Source organism: Rutilus rutilus, assembly GCF_951802725.1.
Source record: "Rutilus rutilus genome assembly, chromosome: 13".
Lineage (NCBI taxonomy): Eukaryota > Metazoa > Chordata > Actinopteri > Cypriniformes > Leuciscidae > Rutilus > Rutilus rutilus.
In genome coordinates this window covers 12,994,137-13,016,418 of record NC_140218.1, presented here as the reverse complement: position 1 = coordinate 13,016,418, position 22,282 = coordinate 12,994,137, and the positions used below count along the sequence as shown (strand labels likewise).

The 22,282-nt window shown below is 35.7% G+C and overlaps 1 protein-coding gene across 1 annotated transcript in view; it reads left to right on the top strand.

Moving 5' to 3' along the window:
* The window catches only part of vwa5b1 (von Willebrand factor A domain containing 5B1), a gene marked incomplete at its 5' end in the record, with an annotated part of 40,480 nt that extends 22,724 nt beyond the window's left edge, over positions 1 to 17,756 (top strand). The window contains 10 exons of the mRNA XM_084428209.1: positions 907 to 1,108; positions 1,313 to 1,512; positions 9,135 to 9,339; positions 11,282 to 11,572; positions 11,705 to 11,842; positions 12,029 to 12,160; positions 13,674 to 13,748; positions 14,000 to 14,069; positions 15,161 to 15,287; positions 16,767 to 17,756. Coding sequence (XP_084284335.1) covers positions 907 to 1,108; positions 1,313 to 1,512; positions 9,135 to 9,339; positions 11,282 to 11,572; positions 11,705 to 11,842; positions 12,029 to 12,160; positions 13,674 to 13,748; positions 14,000 to 14,069; positions 15,161 to 15,287; positions 16,767 to 17,450 — 2,124 coding nt within the window. The 3' untranslated portion in view covers positions 17,451 to 17,756. The remainder of the gene's footprint in view (positions 1 to 906; positions 1,109 to 1,312; positions 1,513 to 9,134; positions 9,340 to 11,281; positions 11,573 to 11,704; positions 11,843 to 12,028; positions 12,161 to 13,673; positions 13,749 to 13,999; positions 14,070 to 15,160; positions 15,288 to 16,766) is intronic.
* Between the last annotated feature and the right edge of the window lie 4,526 nt (positions 17,757 to 22,282).

Sequence of the window (22,282 nt, the reverse complement as noted above, 5' to 3'; positions counted from 1 at the left end):
AAAATATACTCTATTTTGATATGTTATAATAACAAATATACACTAAAAAACACAGCAACGGTTAAACTGTAATTATACTATATTTTTATACTACTATTAATAATAATTATTATTATTTTGATAATATTATGTTAAAATGTACTGTATTTTTTATATAATATCAAATATACACAAAACAGATTATTATTATTTAGATAGATTATATTGTTATTATTTTAAAATATACTAAATTTCGATATAGTATAATATGAAATATACAATCTGTGATTATTAAACATTTTTTTATACTACTATTAATAACAATAATTATTATTTTCATTATTTTTATTATATTATTTTTAAATATAATCTATTTTGATATAATATTGAATATACACAAAACAGATAATTATTATTATTTAGATAGATAATATTATTAGTATATTTTAAATTAATAATAATATTATCTATCTAAATAATAATTGTTTTGTGTATATTTAATAATATTAAATCGAAATACAGTATATTTTAGAATTTAGTTTATTAATTAATTAGATTAACCGTTGCTGTTTTAATTGTATATTTGATATTATAATATCACAATTTTATATATTTTAATATTAATAACAATATTGTGTATTTAAATAATAGTAATAATCTGTTTTGTGTATATTCAATATTATATTTAGATAGATTATATTGATATTATTTTAAAATATACAAAATTTTGATATATTATAATATCAAATTTACCAAAACCACAACAACAGTTTTGTAAAAAAAAAAAAAATATATATATATATATATATATATATATATATATATATATATATATATATATATATAGTTTTTAGCATATAATGTTTGTTAATGTGAATATAGATTTATTCACCCACCTTCTAAAACATCTTTTCTCTGTTGTCACAGGACAAACGGAGACGATACAGCATGATGCGTTCCAACGAGTCCACCAGTTCCGTGTTCTATCACTCTCAAGAGGAGGATGCTGGGAAGGTTTACTGTGACGCTCAGGGGCCACACAGGGACGATCAAGTCGGCTCGCTGTTTGACGGTTGCCAGGAGACCATGTCTGAGAGCTGTCCTATTACCACGGAGCAAGACGTTATGGGTAAAGTACAGCACTAAATGAAGTAAAATTGTTCCATACGGTTTCGAACGACTTGAGTGTTACAGAATTTTTTTTTTGGATGAACTATTCTTTAAAGTCTCCTGATGAAAGAGAATAAAGGAATATAGTCAGCAAACTACTATATAAGAGAGGAAATGAAAGAGAAAAGGTGTTAAATTAGTTTTTTTTTCTACTTTTGCACAGGAACTGACACGAGCACCTCTCCGAGAAGACGTGCTTATAGCACCAATCAGATCATAGATTACAACCCCATGAAGAAGGCCTACACCCCCAGTGACCCCAGCTCCGTGGTGGGGAAAAACCCTCTTAGACGAGCAAAAGTCCAGGAGCTCATCTGTCAGACTCATCCTGACTACGGAGCTCAGTGGAAAATGGACTACCAGGTAGGTCATTGAAGCTATGCAAATATGTGAACGCAAATGCTTCTTGCCATGCGAGTTTGATTTTGTGATCCATTGCATTGAAAAATGTGTCTATAGCATTAGCATTGGGGAAGCTACTTTGAAAAGTAATTTTAACAATTTAAAGTAGTCAAACTACATTACTCTACAAACTACAAACAATTTGCTAAGTATAAAGTATTTGCTAAAAAAGTACACTCAAGCTACATTTTTTTAAATGACGGGGTTTGTATTAATGAACACACAATTAGGAACTTGAACAAGCAAATTTATACTAAGTACAACCAAAACACCCTAATCGTTTGAATTTTAGCGGTTCTGATTCCTATTCTGCTTATCAAGTCCAATTCTTATCAATTGCCAGTTTCGATTCCAAAAAGGTAGAAACATTTATGTCAAACATGTTTATTCTGTGTCTTTTGGCACAAAAAAAATCAGCAGCCTAAAGAACACTAACATTTTCCTATGATTTTAACAAAATTGCCTCAGCAAAAACAACTGGACTAACTAATATAAAATGCAAACATTATTGAAGACAAGTAAACAGTGATAAATGTAAAGGCCCTTTCACGCCAAATGTGAAATGAATAAGCCATAGGCTGAAGAAAATGCAATTTACACCCGTACACTAGAGGGCGCAACTCAAACAAACCTTTCAGCTGTGCTGCCATTCTGGAATAGGATGCAGGAGAAGATTTTAAAAATAAAAACAAATGTGGTTTATGTAAAGTCATTTTTGTTTATTAAAATGGTTGAATTGGATCCTCGAAGGTCAGCTGCAAAGACATTGGTTAATAAAGTGAGATTAAATACATAAAGTATTTGCACCTTTCTCCCGATTTTCTCTCAATATGGGGACAGGTGAGGTGCATTCAATAAACGGGAAAACAAAGTAACTTGCGTTACTTATTTGAAAAAGTAACTTGTAAATTCAAAAGTAATGCATTACTTTACTAGTTACTTGAAAAAAGTAATCTGATTACATACGGTAACTCACGTTAACAGTACCCCCAACACTGCTTATAATACACATCATGAGTATGCAATAAACATTATACTTGGAAATGATCAGAAAACATCTGTATCTGTAATCTCCTTTATGCATGTGTGCTTTGACACAAAGCAGACGGTTTATAGTTTTCTTAGAAGAAATATCTGTAGGCAGCCGTCACCATGCCATCTGCTATAGCCGAAGCATCTGCTATGATATAAAAACAGCCCCATGGATTCATTTGCTCGTTCTGAAGGGTTATTTGAACTCATTTCTGAGCTCGTGATGAGAATGTAATTCATAATTCAATGTTCTTACCGCCACATCCACACAAATAGAATTGAGATGGAACAGCCAGTGGAAGATGAATTACAGTTTCCTGGACATTTAAGCAACGGATGAATGTGAAAAAAGTTAAAATGCTGTCTAAGAAATGAGGTGGACACTTTTGTAATGTGCACCGACACACTGAAATAGAAATGCACCTTTGAAGTGCAGTGGGAGACAATAAGGGTGTTGCTCATCACATGCCAGTGTTTGAACAGGGCTGAAATAATGAGGCCAAAAATATCCCTGACCTGGAGACAAATGAGTATGTAAGCAAGACCACAACGGAGAGGTGTGCATCCTTTGTGTCTCATAATGATGGCCGTACTCATTTCATCCATGACAGTTGAGCTGAATGGCCAAGGGAAACCCTTTCGATTCACAGCAGGCTTTCAAGATGCTTGTATGCTTATGGTATGTCGGCTTTGCTAATAGACTACAGTACTTTTATTGCTCTTCGTTTATTAATTTAAGCATTGCTCAACATTTTGGACACCCTGTAACATTTTTGTGAGGTTACCTAAATTTTTTACTTTATTTAAGTTAAACTGGTTTTATTCAAGTAAAAAAATATATATATTTAAATAGTATTGTTTATTTAATATTATTTACATTTAAATAATTTAAATAATTAAATATTTTTAAATACCATTTAATAAGCAACATTTTTTCATGTTGGTAATCGAATTCCTCAAGCCAGTCATAATGGTATTTATTATTTAAATATGAACATATTTAAATAATACAAACAATAAAATACTTAAATATTATTTAATAAGCATTATGTTTCAATGTTAGTAATTGCATTCCTCAACATTTTGGGTACCCTGTAACATTTTTGTCAGGTTTCCTAAAAATGTGCTTTATGTGGGAACACAAGTTAAACTGGGTTTATTAAAGTCATAAATATTACCATTTAATGTTTAATTAATACCGCTACTGATTTTTTTTTTTTTCTGAGAGTGTTGCTGACAACTTTTTACTGCTTCTGTTTCATGACATTGTGTTTCGTATTCAGTGAGTTCAGTGATACTCCCGCATTGCCGACACCCTGCCAAGAGACATATCGAATGTCAAGCCACTTATGTTCATCTTCCGGGGTACAATTAGTTCTGACAACTGTGACAAAACCCTTGATGGCCATGATAACATTTCCAATGTCACACTTGAATAGGGAGAAGATATCAATAATACAGGCGACACTTTGCACTGCAAGCAATTGACCATGGAAGTTTTATCAAAAAGGGAGTGAGTAATATTAGAGATGTGCAATAACAAGAGTCTTTGATTTCCCCTCAATGGATGCAATAATGACTTTAATTATCCTTATTTAATGTAGCTCTTCAGCAGGCATACATTTCTCATTATCCAAACTGCCATTAGACCAGGTAAACAGAGAGACACGGCTATAGGAGCTGGCATGGTTAAGGCGAATCATAAACTCTCTCTACACAAGGTGAAATAAATTAGATTTGCTTTTGCTATGTGCTGCCTTCATGCTGGAAATAACCGGGGGAAACTGCATTCTCAATGTGAGCATAGAAACACAATCAGACTTGTCAACATGAGCGCCACTACTTTGGCATTGTGATATTTTTCATAAGCTCAAGAAACATACAAAACAGCTGTTTTGATTGACCACTGGACCTGAAGCTGTCCTAATGCTAACTAGGTAAAAAAAAAAAAAAAAAGAAATCTGGTAAAATAATAATATTAATAATATTTATTTTTATATATTTATTGTTATTAACTTAAATATTACATTTTAAACAGTTATTCAAGTCAAAATATTTTTTTTTTATATTTCAATATTATTATTATTATTTAAATGTTGACATATTTAAATAATATGTATTTATTATAAATGTTTATTTTAATATTTTTGACAATCTTTATTTAAATATGGTAATATTTAAATAGATTTAAATGTTACCATATTTAAATAATAGTATTTACATTTTAATATTGTGCATATTCTTTTTTTATATTAATATGCCTATTTTTTTTTTTTTTTATTATTTAATATACCTATATTTATAATTAAGTTATGACTGATGAATGTTTGATATTATAAATGTATATTATATTTGTGTGTGTGGTCTGCAGATTTTAAAGTAAAAAGTAAAATGAATAAAGATTGTTGTACTTTTTCCAATAAATTTACGGTAAAACTACTGAAAGCCTTTTTATATAATGCATTCTAAAAGTATTTTTAAAGCATTATGCCTTGTAATGCACCTTATAATGTATTACAGTGGTGGTCAAAATTAATGGCACCCCTGGTAAATATGATAAAAAATGGCTGTAAAAAATAAATCTGCATTGTTTATCCTTTTGATCTTTCATTCAAAAAATTCGCAAAAATCTAACCTTTCATTGAAGTAAAAGAATTGAAAGTGGGGGGTAAATCACATTATAAAATAAATGCTTTTCTCCAAAACACGCTGGCCATAATTATTGGCTCCCTGTTATTAAATACTTTTTGCAACCTCCTTTTGCCAAGATAACAGCTCTGAGTCTTCTCCTATAATGCCTGATGAGTTTGGAGAACACCTGACAAGAGATCAGAGACCATTCCTCCATACAGAATCTCTCCAGATCCTTCAGATTCACAAGTTCATGTTGGTGCTTCTTCTCTTCAGTTCAGCCCACTCATTTTCTATATGGTTCAGTTTAGGGGACTGGGACGGTCATGGCAGAAGCTTCATTTTGTGCTCAGTTACCAATTTTTGTGTTGATTTTGATGTTTGTTTTGGACCGTTGTCCTGATGGAAGATCCAACCACGGCCCATTATAAGATTTCTAGCAGAGGCTTCAGGTTTTGATTTTTTTTCTGTTGGTATTTGCTAGAATCCATAATACCATGTATCTGAACAAGATGTCTAGAACCTCCAGCAAAAAAAATAGGCCCACAACATATAAGATCCAGCAGTATATTTAACCGTAGGCATGGGGTACTCTTCATCCCTGTTTGCACCAAACACATCTGCTGGGTTTGCTGCCAAAAAGCTCTTTTTTTGTTTCATCTGACCATAGAATCCGGTCCCCTTTGAAGATCCAGTCGTGTCTGACCACTGAATATGCTGGAGTTTGTTTTTGGAGGAGCGAGGAGGATTTTTCTTGAAACCCTCCCAAACAACATGTGGTGATGGAGGAGTTGTTTGATAATTTTTTTTAGGCTTTCTGACCCTCAAGACTCAAGTAATCTCTGCAATTCTCCATCTGTGACCCTTGGAGAGTCTTTGGCCACTCAAACTTTCCTCCTCACCGTGCATTAAAGGGATACTCCACTTTTTTTGGAAATAGGCTCATTTTACAGCTCCCCCAGAATTAAACAGTTGAGTTTTACCGTTTTCGAATCCATTCAGCCGATCTCCGGGTCTGGCGGTACCACTTTTAGCATAGCTTAGCATAGATCATTAAATCGGACAAGACCATTAGCATCTGTCTCAAAAAAATGACCAAAGAGATTCGATATTTTTCCGAAATATGGGGGTTTCAAAATGGGGGTTTTCAATTCTTTAGCTATTTTCTTACAGCCACTTTCTATTTTGTGATGCTCAACAATCTTTTGCTGCGCATCAGAACTATATTCTTTGGTTTTACTCATTGTGATGGATGATTAAATAAATTTGGCCTTTGTGTATTTGTCATATTTAAACTCCTGTGCAACAAGAAGTCATAGCTGGACAATTTCATGTTCCTAGTCACCCTGGTGTGCTAAATAAAGGTAAATATTAATGGGAATATACTTCTGAGATATTTTACTCTTTAAAAATTCTAGGGGTGCCAACATTGTGGCCGACGTGTTTTGGAGAAAAACATTTATTTCATAATATGATTTTCTCCCCACTTTCAATTCTTTCACTTCAATGAAAGGTTTGATTTTTGCGAATTTTTTTGAATGAACGATCAAAAGGATAAACAATGCGGATTTATTTTTTACAACCATTTTTGATCATATTTACCAGGGGGTGCCATTAATTCTGACCACCACTGTATATGATCTCATGAATAATTGTAACCACAGTTATAATACATTATAATGCTTATCTATTTATTAAATACACCTTTAGAAAGTATAATGCAGTAAAACACGTGACAAACAACCAATTTCAGATGCAACAAGGAATCTGCTAATATTATAATGCATTTTAGCTTTAGTTACAATTATGAAAAGATATAATGCATTATAATGTGCATTATGAATACCTTTTTTAATGCATTAAACACAAAGGCTTTAACCCATAAGAACCCGGACCAATTTCTCCTTTTAGGAAAATTATGGGGCATATAAAACAGACCAAATGGACCACTTATAACATGTTTCTGCAGTTGTTTTTGAAATACAACCCCTCCTTGTGAAAGATCTGTAATGTTACATATATGTGACATTGGGCGTTTATGATACATTTTTAATGTTACATATATGTCACATTGGGAGTTTATTTCTCTGTTGAAAAAAAAAAGTTCATTTTTTTTTCTTTTTTTTTGCTTAATAACAGCATTTTTTGTCCCACAACATATATTAAAATTATTACTTTTCTGGGAAGATAGCCGGGTGATAGCCAGGCATTGTTTGCGAAACATATCAAGCCATGGAAGGATCTTCCAACACTTATCCTCTGCTTGCCGATTTGACATTGTTGTCAGTGAAAGGAAGACTTGCTAGCAGGGTCTGAAAACAGTTGCTTGACATGTTGTCAGTCACCATGGGACACCTTGTGTCATTTTCCCAGTATGCACGATTTCCTGGCATTAGGTGCAGACCCATGCGCAGATGGATACCAATCAGTATTTCCATTTCTTTAACAGTGGTGTTAACATTCTTCTGAGTTCCAGATTTTTGCACACTGTACAAATTAGTTTGTTCCTCTAGTCTAGGAGCTCAAGCATTTCTGCTGTTAGGAACTTTCTGAAATACTCCAGGGGCGTTAGAAGATTGTCTGGAGGTGTGATACTCGGCCCTTTGAATGTGCACTCAGGGATATCAAAATGTTTCTTTCTCCAATCATTTTATTTTTTACCCTTGGCTGGGTGTTTTTTGCTTCCCAGAGTTTATGTTTGGTTGTGCAGCTTCTAAATCGAAATCACTTGATGTTAATGTCTGAATCAGACCCACTTGATTCATCTTCCTCCATGTCTTTCTTGTTAAGGGTGTAATCAGGGTCATCAAATGTCTTCTTCCTAGTCACTGTCACATCCCTCATTCTCACTGTTATCTCCCTGGATAATTTTCAGCACATTCTGAACATCAAGTTGTTTCCTGAATCTATTCATGTTATTCTTACTACAAAAAAGTTAAAATAACCTAAAATAGGACCAACATATGATATCAACATCTTGTTTTAGTTACAGGTATGCAAAATAGTTTCAAAATACATTTCATTAACAAATTACATTTGTTAAAATATGCTTTGAAATGAGCAGCAGAAAATATATAACAATAAAATAATTGAATCAGATAAATTAATTGAGCAGCTCATTACCATTTTTCTTAATGTGACATATACATCACATCAAAATTCCACATACTATTTTAAGGTTAACAGCCCGATGTGACATTTATGTCACCACAATATTTTCACAACTGGTTTTATATCAATTTGTTCAAGAAATGTATTCAAACCAGGTTAAGTGTAATCTAGGATATGTTATTAAAACATTAGAATTGTTGCATGGGTTGAAACATACCTTTAGTAACAAAAACAAGTGTTTTTATAAATTGCTGACATAGCAACATGTGCTAACCAGACAGGCCATAATTTTGGAAATGTTGCCATGGCAACAAAAATGCACACATTGTCACATGACTGAACCTGGATGTTCCTTATATGTCACTAAGGGACTTCCTGAGTTGAAAATAAGGGATACTGCTTTAAAAAGACCTTTCTAGATAATCACCAGTGTTTGTGACACCCGCGTCACCACGGGTTCTTATGGGTTAAGTAAAGTGTTATAGTTCCAAATGAACATTTGTGCATAAATGCACACAGCTCTGCTCTTAAAGGTAAAGCACTCTTTAAGAGAAATCAGAGTGCTCTTAAAGTGTTAAATATTTCCAATAATCTTACACTGTGACTTGGAGTTATTGCTAGATGATCTAAATATTAAAAAACATTTAAATACAGATAAATGTAGGTAACAGTGGATGGCCGTCTTGTACTTCAGTTAAGCATTTGTAATAGTTTTGGACATTTTAGTTCGATTCAAGTAGAGTGGCCTTGCCAAGACGACCGCAGAGTGAACAAAAGGGCTAATGAACTGTTGCTCATTTCTCCAAAAGCCACAGTTGGCCAGCCTGTGTGCCACATCCTCAAGAGGACGTCCCATCACTGCTCACAAACCTCCAGTGCAGCAACATGAGGGTCTCCAGGGGGAATCTAAGGTGGATCAGACCCACCCTGGCCGCTCTGCACAGGGTCCCGTGGTGGAAGACGGCTCCAGGTCTTCAACGGACAGCCCTTCTCTAGGCAGCACTGGCGATGCAGGTTAGTCCTTCACTTCAGTGCTTAAGTGCAAGGACAAAGACGTCAGTTTCTGATGCATATTAATCTTAGCGCTGCTGGGGCTCAGAGTTAAGCTGACTTTTAACACTGTAATTTAAATACCCATAATCAGCTGCGCAGTGTGGGGGCGTAGAGACACTTATCACATTCTGTAAGCGCCGACTGAAAAACTACTCATGAATCATCTAATAAATAATAGTTGTAAAAAGAACAATTGTAAAGTGAATTTTTCCGATTTTGTACTGCTTTAACATTTTTCATCAGCTAGATATCACTAGAGGAGTAAAAACTCGCCCGGTGGTGATAATATCAGTCTGTCCATTGAAGGTCATACTGTGGATGACTGTAAACACTTAAACTTCAAGTTATTCAAACCTGGTACATTCATGGAATTTCCCAGAAAACTATACAATGATTTTTATAGTGGAAAAGTCATAGAAATTCAGTGGTCAAAAAGTGTGGAAACCCTGGGGTTAAAAATAATTTCCTTTATATTTCCTTTATGATAGCTGCCTTCGGCTATGGTGATATTGCAGGGGTATATATATGCTAGAGTTTTCTATGTAATTTATTATAATGAAAATGTAATTTATTCTTGTGATGGCAAAGCTGAATTGCAACATGATCCTTCAGAAATAATTCTAATGTGCTGATTTTGTGCTCAAGAATCATTTCTCATAGTTACCACTGTTGAAAACCGTTGTGCTGCTTCATTTTTTTCTTTTTTTTTTGAAACCATGATATATTTTTTCAGGATTCTTTGATGAATATAAAGTTCAACTGAACAACATTTATTCTTTTTCAGCACCATTAGAGTTGCATTTTTATGACGTCAAGTTAGAAGAAATTTCAAAACTACTTCTCAAGTTGTAAAACACGTTTCAAGCTTTTGCGCCCCAGCTGTTTTTTTTAAAGCATAAACATATGCTAAAAATGCCATCTGAAGTACCTCAATTATATTTTGACATAGTCAACTAGACTCCGGGGTGCCCAATCCTGTTCCTGGAGATCTACCTTCCTGCAAAGTTCAGCTTTAATGCCCGCTACACATTGTATGATTTTGGGCTGTCCCAGACAAAAGATGACCAATCGTGGCAATGGCTCCTAAATGGTGGTCCTACGTCGTACAGTGAGACCGGTTCAAAGATGGCCGTTGTCATGGTTTTACAACCAAAGATAATCCGTGATAATTTTCTTAGCATGATCATCTCACAGTGTGTTTGCTGCTACAACCTACATCTACTGACTAGCCAATAAAAATGCAACAAGAATTTGCTCAGCGTGATATTGCGCTAAAACTCACTTCCCTCAAGCTCCATTTGCAAAATTGGCATGCCAAGTTGGCGTCTACTCTCTAGCCTTGACCGCGTCCATATTGGCTTCCACCTCTTTTTTTCCAATGCTCATAAAAACCACAATTGCCAAAGTGTGATTGATCTTGCTCTATTTGTTTTCCACTAGCGCATGCTGATGATGTGTTGTATTTTGATATACTAACTTGCGTCGTAGCCCGACGATTTAACGACATGTTGTACCCAAGTTTAATAGATCCATGTCGTACAGTGTGATTTGTAATGATCTTATAGGATTGCCAAAACCGCACAGTCTGTAGCGGGCATAACCCTGATCAAACACAACTGAACTAGCTAATTACTGAACTCTGCAAGTAGATCTACAGGAAAATAAGTGGGCAAGGATTTAGACAAATCACCAACTAGTCGATTTTGAGAATATCCATCCAAAACATCCTCTAGCCAGACCTAGCTCTGTAAAGCACAACAAGCAATGCTTTATTTTTACAGTTTTAACATAAGTTCATTTAAGTCATTGAAGATGTTAAATAGCTAAACCAACTGGTTTATGATGTTTTTCATCAGAGAATGCATCTGTTAATACTCTTAATATTATGTTTAATATTGAACAGATGGCTACGCGCATCAGCTTTGCGAAGTCGAAACGCCCCAAGATCCTCACGCACCAGAATTCAGGGCCAGTCATGGAAAGGGAGATTGCAAAGCGGTCGTGTCAGGACTGCTGTGCGGGAAACCCGTGAAATGGGAGGTGGTCTTTGACATTCAACCCTACCTAAAAGGTCGAGAGCGGGAGGAAAAAGTTCACGAGGACCTGTGGAACGAAACCTTCCATCACCTGGCGGGACGTTCCATTATTCAAGACTTTGAACATATGGTGGACAAAGAGTGTGAGATTGAGCATGGTGAGGAACTTGACTCGTAATTACCAGTTATTTAGCTGATGAACTCTTATCATTTGTGGGATGTGAATGTCCAATGTTCAAAACATTACTTGCATATCTGACAAAATCCCTCAACTGTGCCGTTTCTTGTAGGTTCTGGGAGAAGGTACCAGCTTTATGCCATCCACACGAGTAAAGCCTGCAACATCTTGAGCAAATACACAGCGTTTGTACCTATCGATCTGGACAGCAATGAATATTTACCCACCTGCGTTGAGTATAGCCACCCTGGTAAGTTATTCTTCTTATTCATCTGAGCTTACAAGGCCTGGTAGTTGCAATCATTACTTCAAAGATACTTTTCTCAGGAAGAAGAAAACAAAGGAGAGCGCAGGGAAACAGATGAAGCAGTCGCTCCTGGTTTAAACACACAATTAGATTATGGTAATGACTCTTTGTATATCTGTTTATCTCCAGGGGAGGATCATAAACGAAGTTCGCACTGCAGTTCTCGTTCCGGCAGCAGGAAGACCCGTGGCTACTCTGTAGGTCTGGGTCGGTCACAGTCTGGAGGTTTGTCTGGGCAAGATGACGCAGCACTACCCCACAGTAAGACTGAAGACAAAATACTGACAAAATTTTGGGCTCATTTACAAGTGAGGAATTATGGGAACATTATTTGCTGTATATATTGCATGGTTTGATACTCCGGGATCAAACCATGGAATAGAAAATATGGTAAAAACTTATGAAATTTGGCACACTTCTTAAATAGTCTCAACTTTTATCATACCCAATTTAGGGACTCTATTTTAAACTCTCTAGTGCAACCAACAGATCAAAGTTCACATAGATTTTGTTTTATAACTTTTGATATATCAAACTGCTTAATGCATTAACAAATTTGATGTTGAGGATGTAGTTTTCCATTGCTTTGGCCGATTGAAATTAAATTTAATAATTGTCATTGCCACCATGCTGAGGTACCCAAGCAGTTTGTTGACACTGCTACTGGTCAGAAATGTTTAAAAATACTTTGGGATAACTTGGCCTAAAGTCATATGTGTCACATTTTTAATGTCTACATGTTAACATACTATGTTTTTTTGTACAGTCCTCACTGACACCCTGTCCAATCTTCATCAAAGATCCAGTAACCTCATAAAACACCAAAAACACACACTAAGTTGTTGTATGTAGGCAACACTTTTGCATAATGACATATGTGTGTATGTTTGTATGTATGTGTCATGGTTCTGATAAAGTTTGGTCAAAATATACACTATACAGTTCAAAAGTATACAATAAAAAAAAAAAAAAGTCTGGGGCCAATAAGAAGAAATTAATACTTTTAATGAACATATTAGAATGATTTCTGAAAGACACTGAAGACTCAAAGCTGAAAATTCAACTTTGTATCACAGGAAAAAATATTCAAATAGAATTTTTTTTGTTGAACCAGAATATTGTTTTATATAACCGATCATTACCTGTTAACCGACAAAATTATGTTAAATTAGAATTAAGTTAAGTGTCTGACCCATTAAAAATATCAACATTTGTTTTGTTCAGTTTGTTCAAGGAATAAATATACGCAAAATATGTTTCACTTGAATACAGATTAACAAAACGAATGAAAAAACTGTGACAAGTTGTAGCCTATACGCTGAGTTTCGATTAATTTTTCACGGAAAGTAAACCGAGACTGCAGAAAGCGGCATCCTGTTTGTTTTCTTTATTTTATAAAAGCACAATGTTTTGTTTTCAATTGTGAGTGTACACAAAACAAAATAGACCCTTTACAGTTACAAATGATGTCTTACTCTGTATGACCATAAATGATGGAGTCTTTTTAAGTTGTTTCCGCTGTTATAATGAGACAAAATCATTTGTGTCGTGGAAGTCTCACTACAGTCCATTGATGAAATATTTGTGTCCTACTGCGTTAACTTACAAAGTGCATGTTATTGATATGCATGTTACTGTACTAAAGTCCACATGAATCATCTTCAGCTCAGACCCATTTACAAATGCACTTAGATTCCTTGGGTCACATTCAGAAAACGGTTTTCAGTCTAAACTCTGACGTCAAAAGGACTCATGTCTCTTCTTTGATCTACAGATGTTGACGATGGATCCCGATCCCCCTGCAAAACTCCCTCCTCCTCCAGTTGGGAACGATGTAGCTCTTCTGAAGGTACTTTTTTATCTGGCTGTATTCAGGTGGTTATTTCACTTATTACAGACTTGCAGGTGTCCAAACAAACACAGCAGCATTAATCACTCAAGCTTCTAGCTGCTGAATTCATTAATTAGATTTGACCTAGAGGAGCATGGGTGTATTTGAGTGCTCTTTGCCATGGAGTGCAGTGTATTTGTTTGGGTGTGTGTGTGTGTGTGTGTTGGGCAATAGAAATGATCAGAATACCAACCTGCTCTCTCTTTCAGCCTCTCAAAGGAGTCCGTCGGTGACCTCCGACCACTCGCAGAGATCAGTCGAGAGCCTTTTCTCTGCCAGGTGGGTGTCGATAGAGGGAACGAATTGGGGAAAAGAGCAAACCACGTCCACAAATCAAGTTTTACAATTACAAACACTGTAATTCACAGAACACAAATGAATAATTCAGCAGTTTGCATCACTCATGCACCATTGTTTTAAATCATGAGTTGAATTTGCATTTTGATTGCTTTTGGTATTCTGTTGGGTGCATGTAATGAGTTCAACTCTCACCGAAGACAGACATTCATTAGTCATTAAAAATATTAAACACAGGAGATGTGTAGGCTGACAACACAACAAAGTTCTGTGCAGGTATTAAGCCTCTTTTACAAATCATTTTACCATTCTTTCTTACAATTAAATGAGTCAGAATGAAAATGATCTTGCAAGGAGTGTTTGTTCTATTAACTTTGCTATTTGCAATTTCCTTTTAAAAAATGAGGCTTCTTGAGTTTAAGTGAACGTATGAAGTAAAGAGTACTCTAGCTCGAAAAAGTGTGAAAATTACAGGATATTAGTCACACAAACTCTTTTTCAGTTTTAATAAGTTTAAAGCGTTGACATCAATGGCAGAGGGTGAATATCCTGCAGGGTAAAGCTGTGGGGGAGGGGCTCTGGTTGTGATGTCACACAATACTGTAGGCTTAGCTCATGAATATTAATTAGGATATGCAAGAATTGGATTTACTTGATCTTTGATGAATAAATAGTTTATGTAATGCTTTAATCTTTGATAACTTAATTTGATTTTGACTGGTTCAAATCCGGCCTGGATCTTATCTTAATCCAATTCAAATTCCCATGTGTTAAGCAAATAAAACCAATATTTAAGACAAACGAGGGATGGTACACCAGACACCAAAATAAACACTTCCCTTTCGTGTCTGGAATCTCTATCCCAGTTTTACCTCTAGCTGTCACTTGAAATGTCAGCCGAACTGATGACCAAAACGTGAGGAGCGGCGCTATCAGGGATGTGTACATGCTCCGCAAATTAATGAATGTGAAGGGGCACATTTCACCAAGAAAAAGCACTTTAGACGTGCCTGTGCATTTAATGATGATAGTGAGGCACCGGAGTAAAAGGTGTTGTTTCTTTTTGCCTCTAGCAAGCTGAGCCTGAGCAGGACGCGTCTGCTGACGAAGGCGGCCAGGGGCTTCATGAGCCGGTCACAGAGCAAATTCAGCAACTCCGTTGGAGAGAGCGAAAATGACAACAAGGACTACATCCCTCTGGTTTCTGTCGACATATTCTGCTTTCAGGATGTTAATCCTCTGTGGCTTCAGTAGAACTTTATTTAAAGTCAACATGAAATTGAAATTGCCCCTATTTACCTTTTTAACGGATAGCATTATAATATATAACAATTCAACAATAACAAACAATTTATGTTGAAAGGTCAGCATAAACTTATTTAAAAAATGCCTGACGTCATTGAGTATATTGCATCCACTTGCCTCTATAAATAGCCGTTTATAGTTCAGAGTTTTTAAGTATAGTGCGTACCGGTAACAGACCTGGTGACATTTAACAAACACCGATCAATATCTCATGATTGCTAGGTCTGGTTAAATGAGATGTTCTATTTGAGTAGAACATATATGAGTCATGGGAATTACTCAAAGTAAATGGTGATGAGGCGTAACAAAATCAGTAGAGCGTATTTTTGAGGCTAACATAATTAACAATGCTTAAAGACCTTAACCCTTAAACAGACAAGAGTAGAAAATGATAAGCAACAAATAATTTCATGTCATTTTTTATATCATCTGGACTTAAGTAAATCATATCCAAAAGAATTTTTGAAAAATGTTATGTATTTTGGATTTTATGAGTTGTGACTCCCAGATCACATTGCCTGTTTAGGGTATAAAAAAAAGGACCAAATCTATAACTAACTGCCATTGCATGTTTAAAACTATACTTCAACTCATATAATGTTGACATATTATATATCATTGGAAAGCTTACAAACCTGTCAGCCTGTGAAAACCGTTTTGAAGTCGGACCTTGCGTTACCATAAAAATGTTAAAATAAATTTGGTAAACCGGTAAAAAATGTTGGATTTAGGTCAGGCTGACTAATTGATCACAGATAACTTGAAGCAAATCATGTGACCAGCATACTCAAGACAGACAGGCTGTATCAGTTTAACCTGTACATTTTATAATTTGTAAAAAAATAAATACCTCAGAATACAAAGATTGTTACAAAAATGAATACAAAGTTAATCCCTTTTTTATACCCAAAGGTGGCAATGTGACTCAGGTGTAACATATTTCAAAACGTGCTAAATAACAACATGAACAACATTTTTATAAATGTTCTTTTTCAGCACCAATGTTCCATAATTAATGTTAGCAGTGTTAGTATTATTTTTTCAAAAGAAAAGTACGTTTAATATATATATTTACTTATCTCAAAATCTGAATGTCCTGCACCACTGGCAGCCATGTTGGATTTAGGTCAGGCTGACTAATTAATCACAATTTTTTTTAAACAAATCATGTGACTAGCATACTCAAGACAGACCAGGCTGAGATAAATGAGAACAGGATTTGATGAAAAAATCATTCTTACGCCCAAAAAAAGACGTTACACCCAGATCACATTGCCAGTTTTAGGGTTAAACTGCTCCTTGAAGTTCAATCTCTGAGCTTGTTTATATGATTAAAACTGATTAAATAGACAGCATTTCTACTTTCTGTTGCAGGTGTCATTGCAGCTGTCCTGTGGGGCGTTCATGTTGGACAGTGCCTTGTGTGACGCCATCAGCGTGCCCATAGACAAGCTAAAGTGGACGTCACCCTTCACCAGCCACAGAATCAGCCTTACCCACGTGTCCTACTCCGGGTCCCGGCGCTCTGAGAGCCTGGAGGTCCACCGCGGCTCCTCGCCTCCTCCAAAAGACTCAGACTTGAACTCTGAATGTGAGGAGCTCGCTTCCCGCACGTCCTCGTCCTCTTTCCAGGCCCGAAGCCCTCGGATGGAGGGCGAGCCCTCGCTGCTGGCCGGCTTCTCGTCTATGTCGACCGAAGCCCCACCGTCGCCCATCAACTCTTTGTGCGACAGCGGGCGAGGGTCTGAGTCTGAAATTACAGGGACGTCCCTGTCTGGCTCGCCCGGGAGCCTGCGAAGGGGTGTGCAAGACACCGAGGGCATGGTGTGGGCCACTGCTGTAGCTCTGGCCTGGCTGGAACACAGTTCAGCCAGTTATTTCATCGAGTGGGAGCTGATCGCGGCCAAAGCAAGCATGTGGCTAAATGAACAGATCATCCCAGAGGGCCGAGACCTGGCATCGGTCAAAGCCGCAGCCAATCAACTCTTCATCATCCTCAGACACTGGGATGAAAACCTGCAGCTCAACATGCTCTGCTACAACCCCAACAGCATGTAAGTCCTCATGGGGTAGGGACTAAACTTCAAACTATGCTAAACGAGGATTTTACTCTCCTTGATTTGTTTTAATGTTTATTGTGTGGGTTTTGTTTTAGTTTTATGAATAGAAATCGTATTTCATTACCATCCATCCAGAGGCCAGAAACATACTTTGCACAGATATGTAGGCGGCAATTAATGTAACTTGCGTCCTTGCGTTACTGTGGCAGCAACAAACCTGTAAAAGACTGTCTCCACCTAAGAGAAAAGCCCGGTTCACAGCGACAAAGCAACGTGATCCCATTCATTTCAATGGAGAGCTGGCAGTTTCAATGGAGAGCTGGCTGTTTCTGGCGACACAAACGATAGTGACCGTTGGTGACAGGATGTATGTATGTCCAGTGACAAGACATAGTTGAGATATGTTTAACTTTATGCCAATTAAGAGCGACTTTCAAGAGCGACAACCAATAGGAGTGAAGTCAGTGGAGTAGGGCTGCTCGAAAATCATAATCACAATTATTTTGGTCAATATTGAAATCAGGATTTTGGTGGGTTATATGATCAAAGTCTTATTTCATGACTTAGTCATTTTAAATATCAGTGAAATTTCACAATATTTCAGCAAAAACTAATACTAGGTTAACTATAATGTAAGTAAAAGGTCCTTTAACAGTTAAAGACAAGTAAACAGTCAGCAACACCATAAAAACAAAGAAACTGATCCTCCCAAAAAACTGACAAATAAATACAACAGAACAAAAATACAAATTAAATAAACTTTGCTTTAGGTGTATTAGGAAGATGTACTACCAGTGAAATACAAATACGTAATAGCCTACAACAGAAACTGAATAAAGCAATCAAATGCTAAATAACACTGCTGTGTACATTAAATATAGACTAATCCTTTTTCATTCAAGAGCAGTGAGTGATTTTATCTTTGTCTTTTGTTGTTAGATTAACATTAATCATTGCAGCAGATGTATTAGGCTGCTGTCACTTTAAGAGCTGCATGGACCCAATATACTGTTACACATGCGCTTTCTTTCTTTTACCTTGATTATCTTGTTTTCATAAACGTTGGAAGCCAAAATCGAAATCGAATTACAATTGATCCTTCACTACACCCTGTTGCCTGTAGTATCGGCGGAAAGATGGAAAAGTTCATTTTAGAAGTCAGCAACTTTATATTCAGTTATATTCCTATAATTTATGATATGTCTCTGTGTACATTACCAAAAAAATGTGTGAACCCAGATAGACCGGTGCTTGCGCTTTCACCGCAGGTAAATAGCCACAATGGCACAGAGCACTTGCTGTTTCTCGTTCATCTTTATTATTAAGCATTTTATGTACCGATTCCATTTATATTTAGTCCTTTCCCTCCAAAATATTTGTTTTTGTCTACAACATGGAATAACATCTGTTCATCCGTAATTCAATCGCAGTACTGTCGAAAAGAAGTAACGGGAGAAGTAAATAGCTGTTTTGGCAATGTTGACAATGCAACCCATTCTTGTTGAATTCTGAATTGACACATTTCAAAACTGTGAAATCGAGTTTGCATGCTGTAGCTAAAAGTGTTTGCGATCACATATGTGCGTAGAGTATATTCCGGGCCGTCACCACCCAAAATATTTGCATGTCTCCGCATTTCTTGTCGGTAAAATGGAGAGATTGGTTGTATTTTTAAGCTTGTCTCTGAAATAATAATGTGCATTTGGTTTAATGAACTGTCTGGTTGCTGCTTTGGAAGATTTTGTACCATAAACATTTAATCGTACAAAGCCTTATAGTGACTTTGGTTCATTAGTTGATGTGGTTGATTGCTACAGTCTGTACATGTGGCATTTCAGGCTGTTTTTGCTATTTGAGGATCCAGTCACTTGATAAGATGCAGTTACATGTATAACAACACACAATGTACATTAGTTTGCCTTTACGATCATTAAAGATGTCAAATCGTGGCTGGAACGACACTTTCTATTGCTGTAAGCGCTCTCCAGTCTTAAGTGCCTAACCCTGGACTGTTTCTGGACTGTTGACATGAACGTTGTACTGTTACTGCAATGCGTAAACTAATTGATTCTTTTTTCAATTGTTATTACTTTGCTGATTATATTTATGGCTGTGTATGTATTCTTATAGTATTTTTTGACGTCAGTTGAAAGATTTTACAGAATAAGTATAATAGAGTGGCTGTAAATATATGTTAAAAAAAAGTAGCCTAAATAAGAAAATACAAAAGCTAACGTTCTCTCGTTATATCGCAGCGGTTTATTTTATTATTATATGTATTACTCCTCAGGTATTGCTCTTGAGTCCTGTTGTCGATGTAGATGCATGAGTGGTTTGTGGAAAGATCTTTACCGATTTTAAACCTCTCCCATGCGCTTGTGACGGTGGCAGCTGCTTTGTGAAAAGTGCATCGCGTCAATCAAGTGTACTTTGTACTTAAGTGTGGAGTTCTGTTTAAGTTGTGCGTAAATTCTAGTGCAAATCTGGACTGTGTAACTGCATGCAATAAAGTTTATTGGATGAAAAAAGGGGTCTCATTTTGCCATCACTATTTCTACTAAAATGCAAAATATTAAAAACATAACATTGCAGGATTTCTGGCTGCGTTCACACGACAGTATGAAGGCCCATATGAAAAAAACTAACTTTTGTAAATCATAATTACCGGTATTATGACTTAGTCATAATTTAAACTTTCTCATGATTCTAACTTTTTATGTCATAATTGTAACTTAATATATTTGGACTTTTCATGACACAATTATGACTTGTTAGGTCATAATTATTACTTTTTAAGTCATAATTTTAACTTTTCATCTCATAAATATGACTTGGTATGTCATAGTTTGAATTTGGTCAATTATGACTTTGTAGTTCAACTTTTTATCTCAAGTATAAGTATAACTTTTATGTCACAATTATGAATTTTTAGGTCATAATTTTGAATTTGTAATGTTATTATTTTGACTGTCAATTTCAACTTTTGATCTAATAATGAATTATTTCAAAAAATTACTTGATTTCGACTTTTTGACGTCACAATTATAATATAAACTTTTCATCTCTTTTGACATGTCACAATTATGACTTTTTAGGTCATAATTTACTTTTTAATGTTATAATTTCGACTTATGTCATGAATATGATTTGGTATGTCATAATTATGACTTTTTATGTCAATTTCCCAAAGCAGGATCATTTTCTTACGTGGCAGAAATGGGCTTCCATAGTATTGTCCATTCACAGAGAGCTTTTTATTCCCTTTTTGTTGTTGTGCCTCTAACCTCACCAAAGGCAATACATTTTGCAGCCAGTAGATGTTGCACCACACTTTCAAAATCAAGAAAGAAAGGGTGCTGTTTTTGTCAGAATGCCGCATTTACAAACCGTACGACAGCTTGACTCTCTCTCTCTCTCTCTCTCTCTCTCTCTCTCTCTCTCTCTCTCTCTCTCTCTCTCTCTTTCGCTCTCTCTCTCTCTCTCTCTCTCTCTCAAAAATGCATTGTATAGTTTAAGCTTATTAGTCTGGCATTCATCAGGGACTTAAACTGCAACTATAGCTCAAAACAATGAAATCTAGCGTCTCTTTGTTACTCATGAAATCTCGCTCTTTTATTGTGAGTCATGCTAATGTCTGTCCTGCAGCAGACGCCACGCTTTAATTATATCAGTTACCACTCAGTGGGGTAAAAATGGCTTCAGGCACAAAGTCAGCATCAATGATAGACAATGATAGTATGCTTTTGATGATGCTATAATGCACAATTACAAGAAAGAAAGAGACGGTGCAAAAGTTCAGAGGGCTGCTAATTAGGGTTAATTAAAAAAATACCAGAACCAAATGGTTTTCATGACATTACCGATAGGAGTTCATGAACGTTTGCACTGTGCTAAAATGCTCTGACAGTGTTTCTTGGAATCAGCAGTGCAGTGAATCTATGGTGACGCAGCACAAGAAATAGTTTTCTGTCCAATAATATGTCTTAGTAAGATTATATTTAAATGCTTAGTTTTATGATTTTTATTTTGGGGGACGAAACATAATTGGATACTTATATTTTCACATGATTTTTCTTAAAAAATGATCTATGAATATAATCAACTAAACCAAAGTTTATTTTATCTTGAAATATTAAAAAGTTATTCTTATGTTTACTTAACATTTCACAGCAAAAACATGTCACATGTACCACGACCTGAAGATGGACATTTTTAGTTACTAAAAGGCCTTGCTTGAAAAATATATACTGTCAATCAAATCACAGAAGGCATGTAGTAGATTGTGTATAACATGTTTTTTAGCAATCATGATCATGTTAATAATTTAGAAAGTCGTGTATCAAATATGATATAGCTTTAAAGTAAAATGCGATACATTAAAAATAAAGGTTCTTTGTTGGCATTGATGGTTCCATGAAGAGCCTCCATGGAAACTAATTTGCATAAAAGGTTCTTAATAGTGGGAAAAGGTTCTTCAGATTATTAAAATGTTCTTCACACTTGTAAGAACTGATCAGTGAAAGGATGGAGAACCAAAAATGGTTCTTCAGTGTGAAAATCCCCTTTTGGAACGTTAAAGTCCCTGTAAAGGCAATTCTAAAAAAAAATTCTAAACACATTATAAATGTTAGAAATGTATTACTAAAACATATTACAAAGACTGTGAACTGTGAAGTACTGAATTGTCGAGTTAGACCGTTAAACAGATTTTCACCATTGCTGTGTTCCGGATTTTTTGGGCGGGGCTAAAACGGGGGCTCCATTAAGCACTGGAGCCCCTGAGCTCCTGGACACGCCCCTACTTGATGACGCATCGGAGCCCCTGACGCT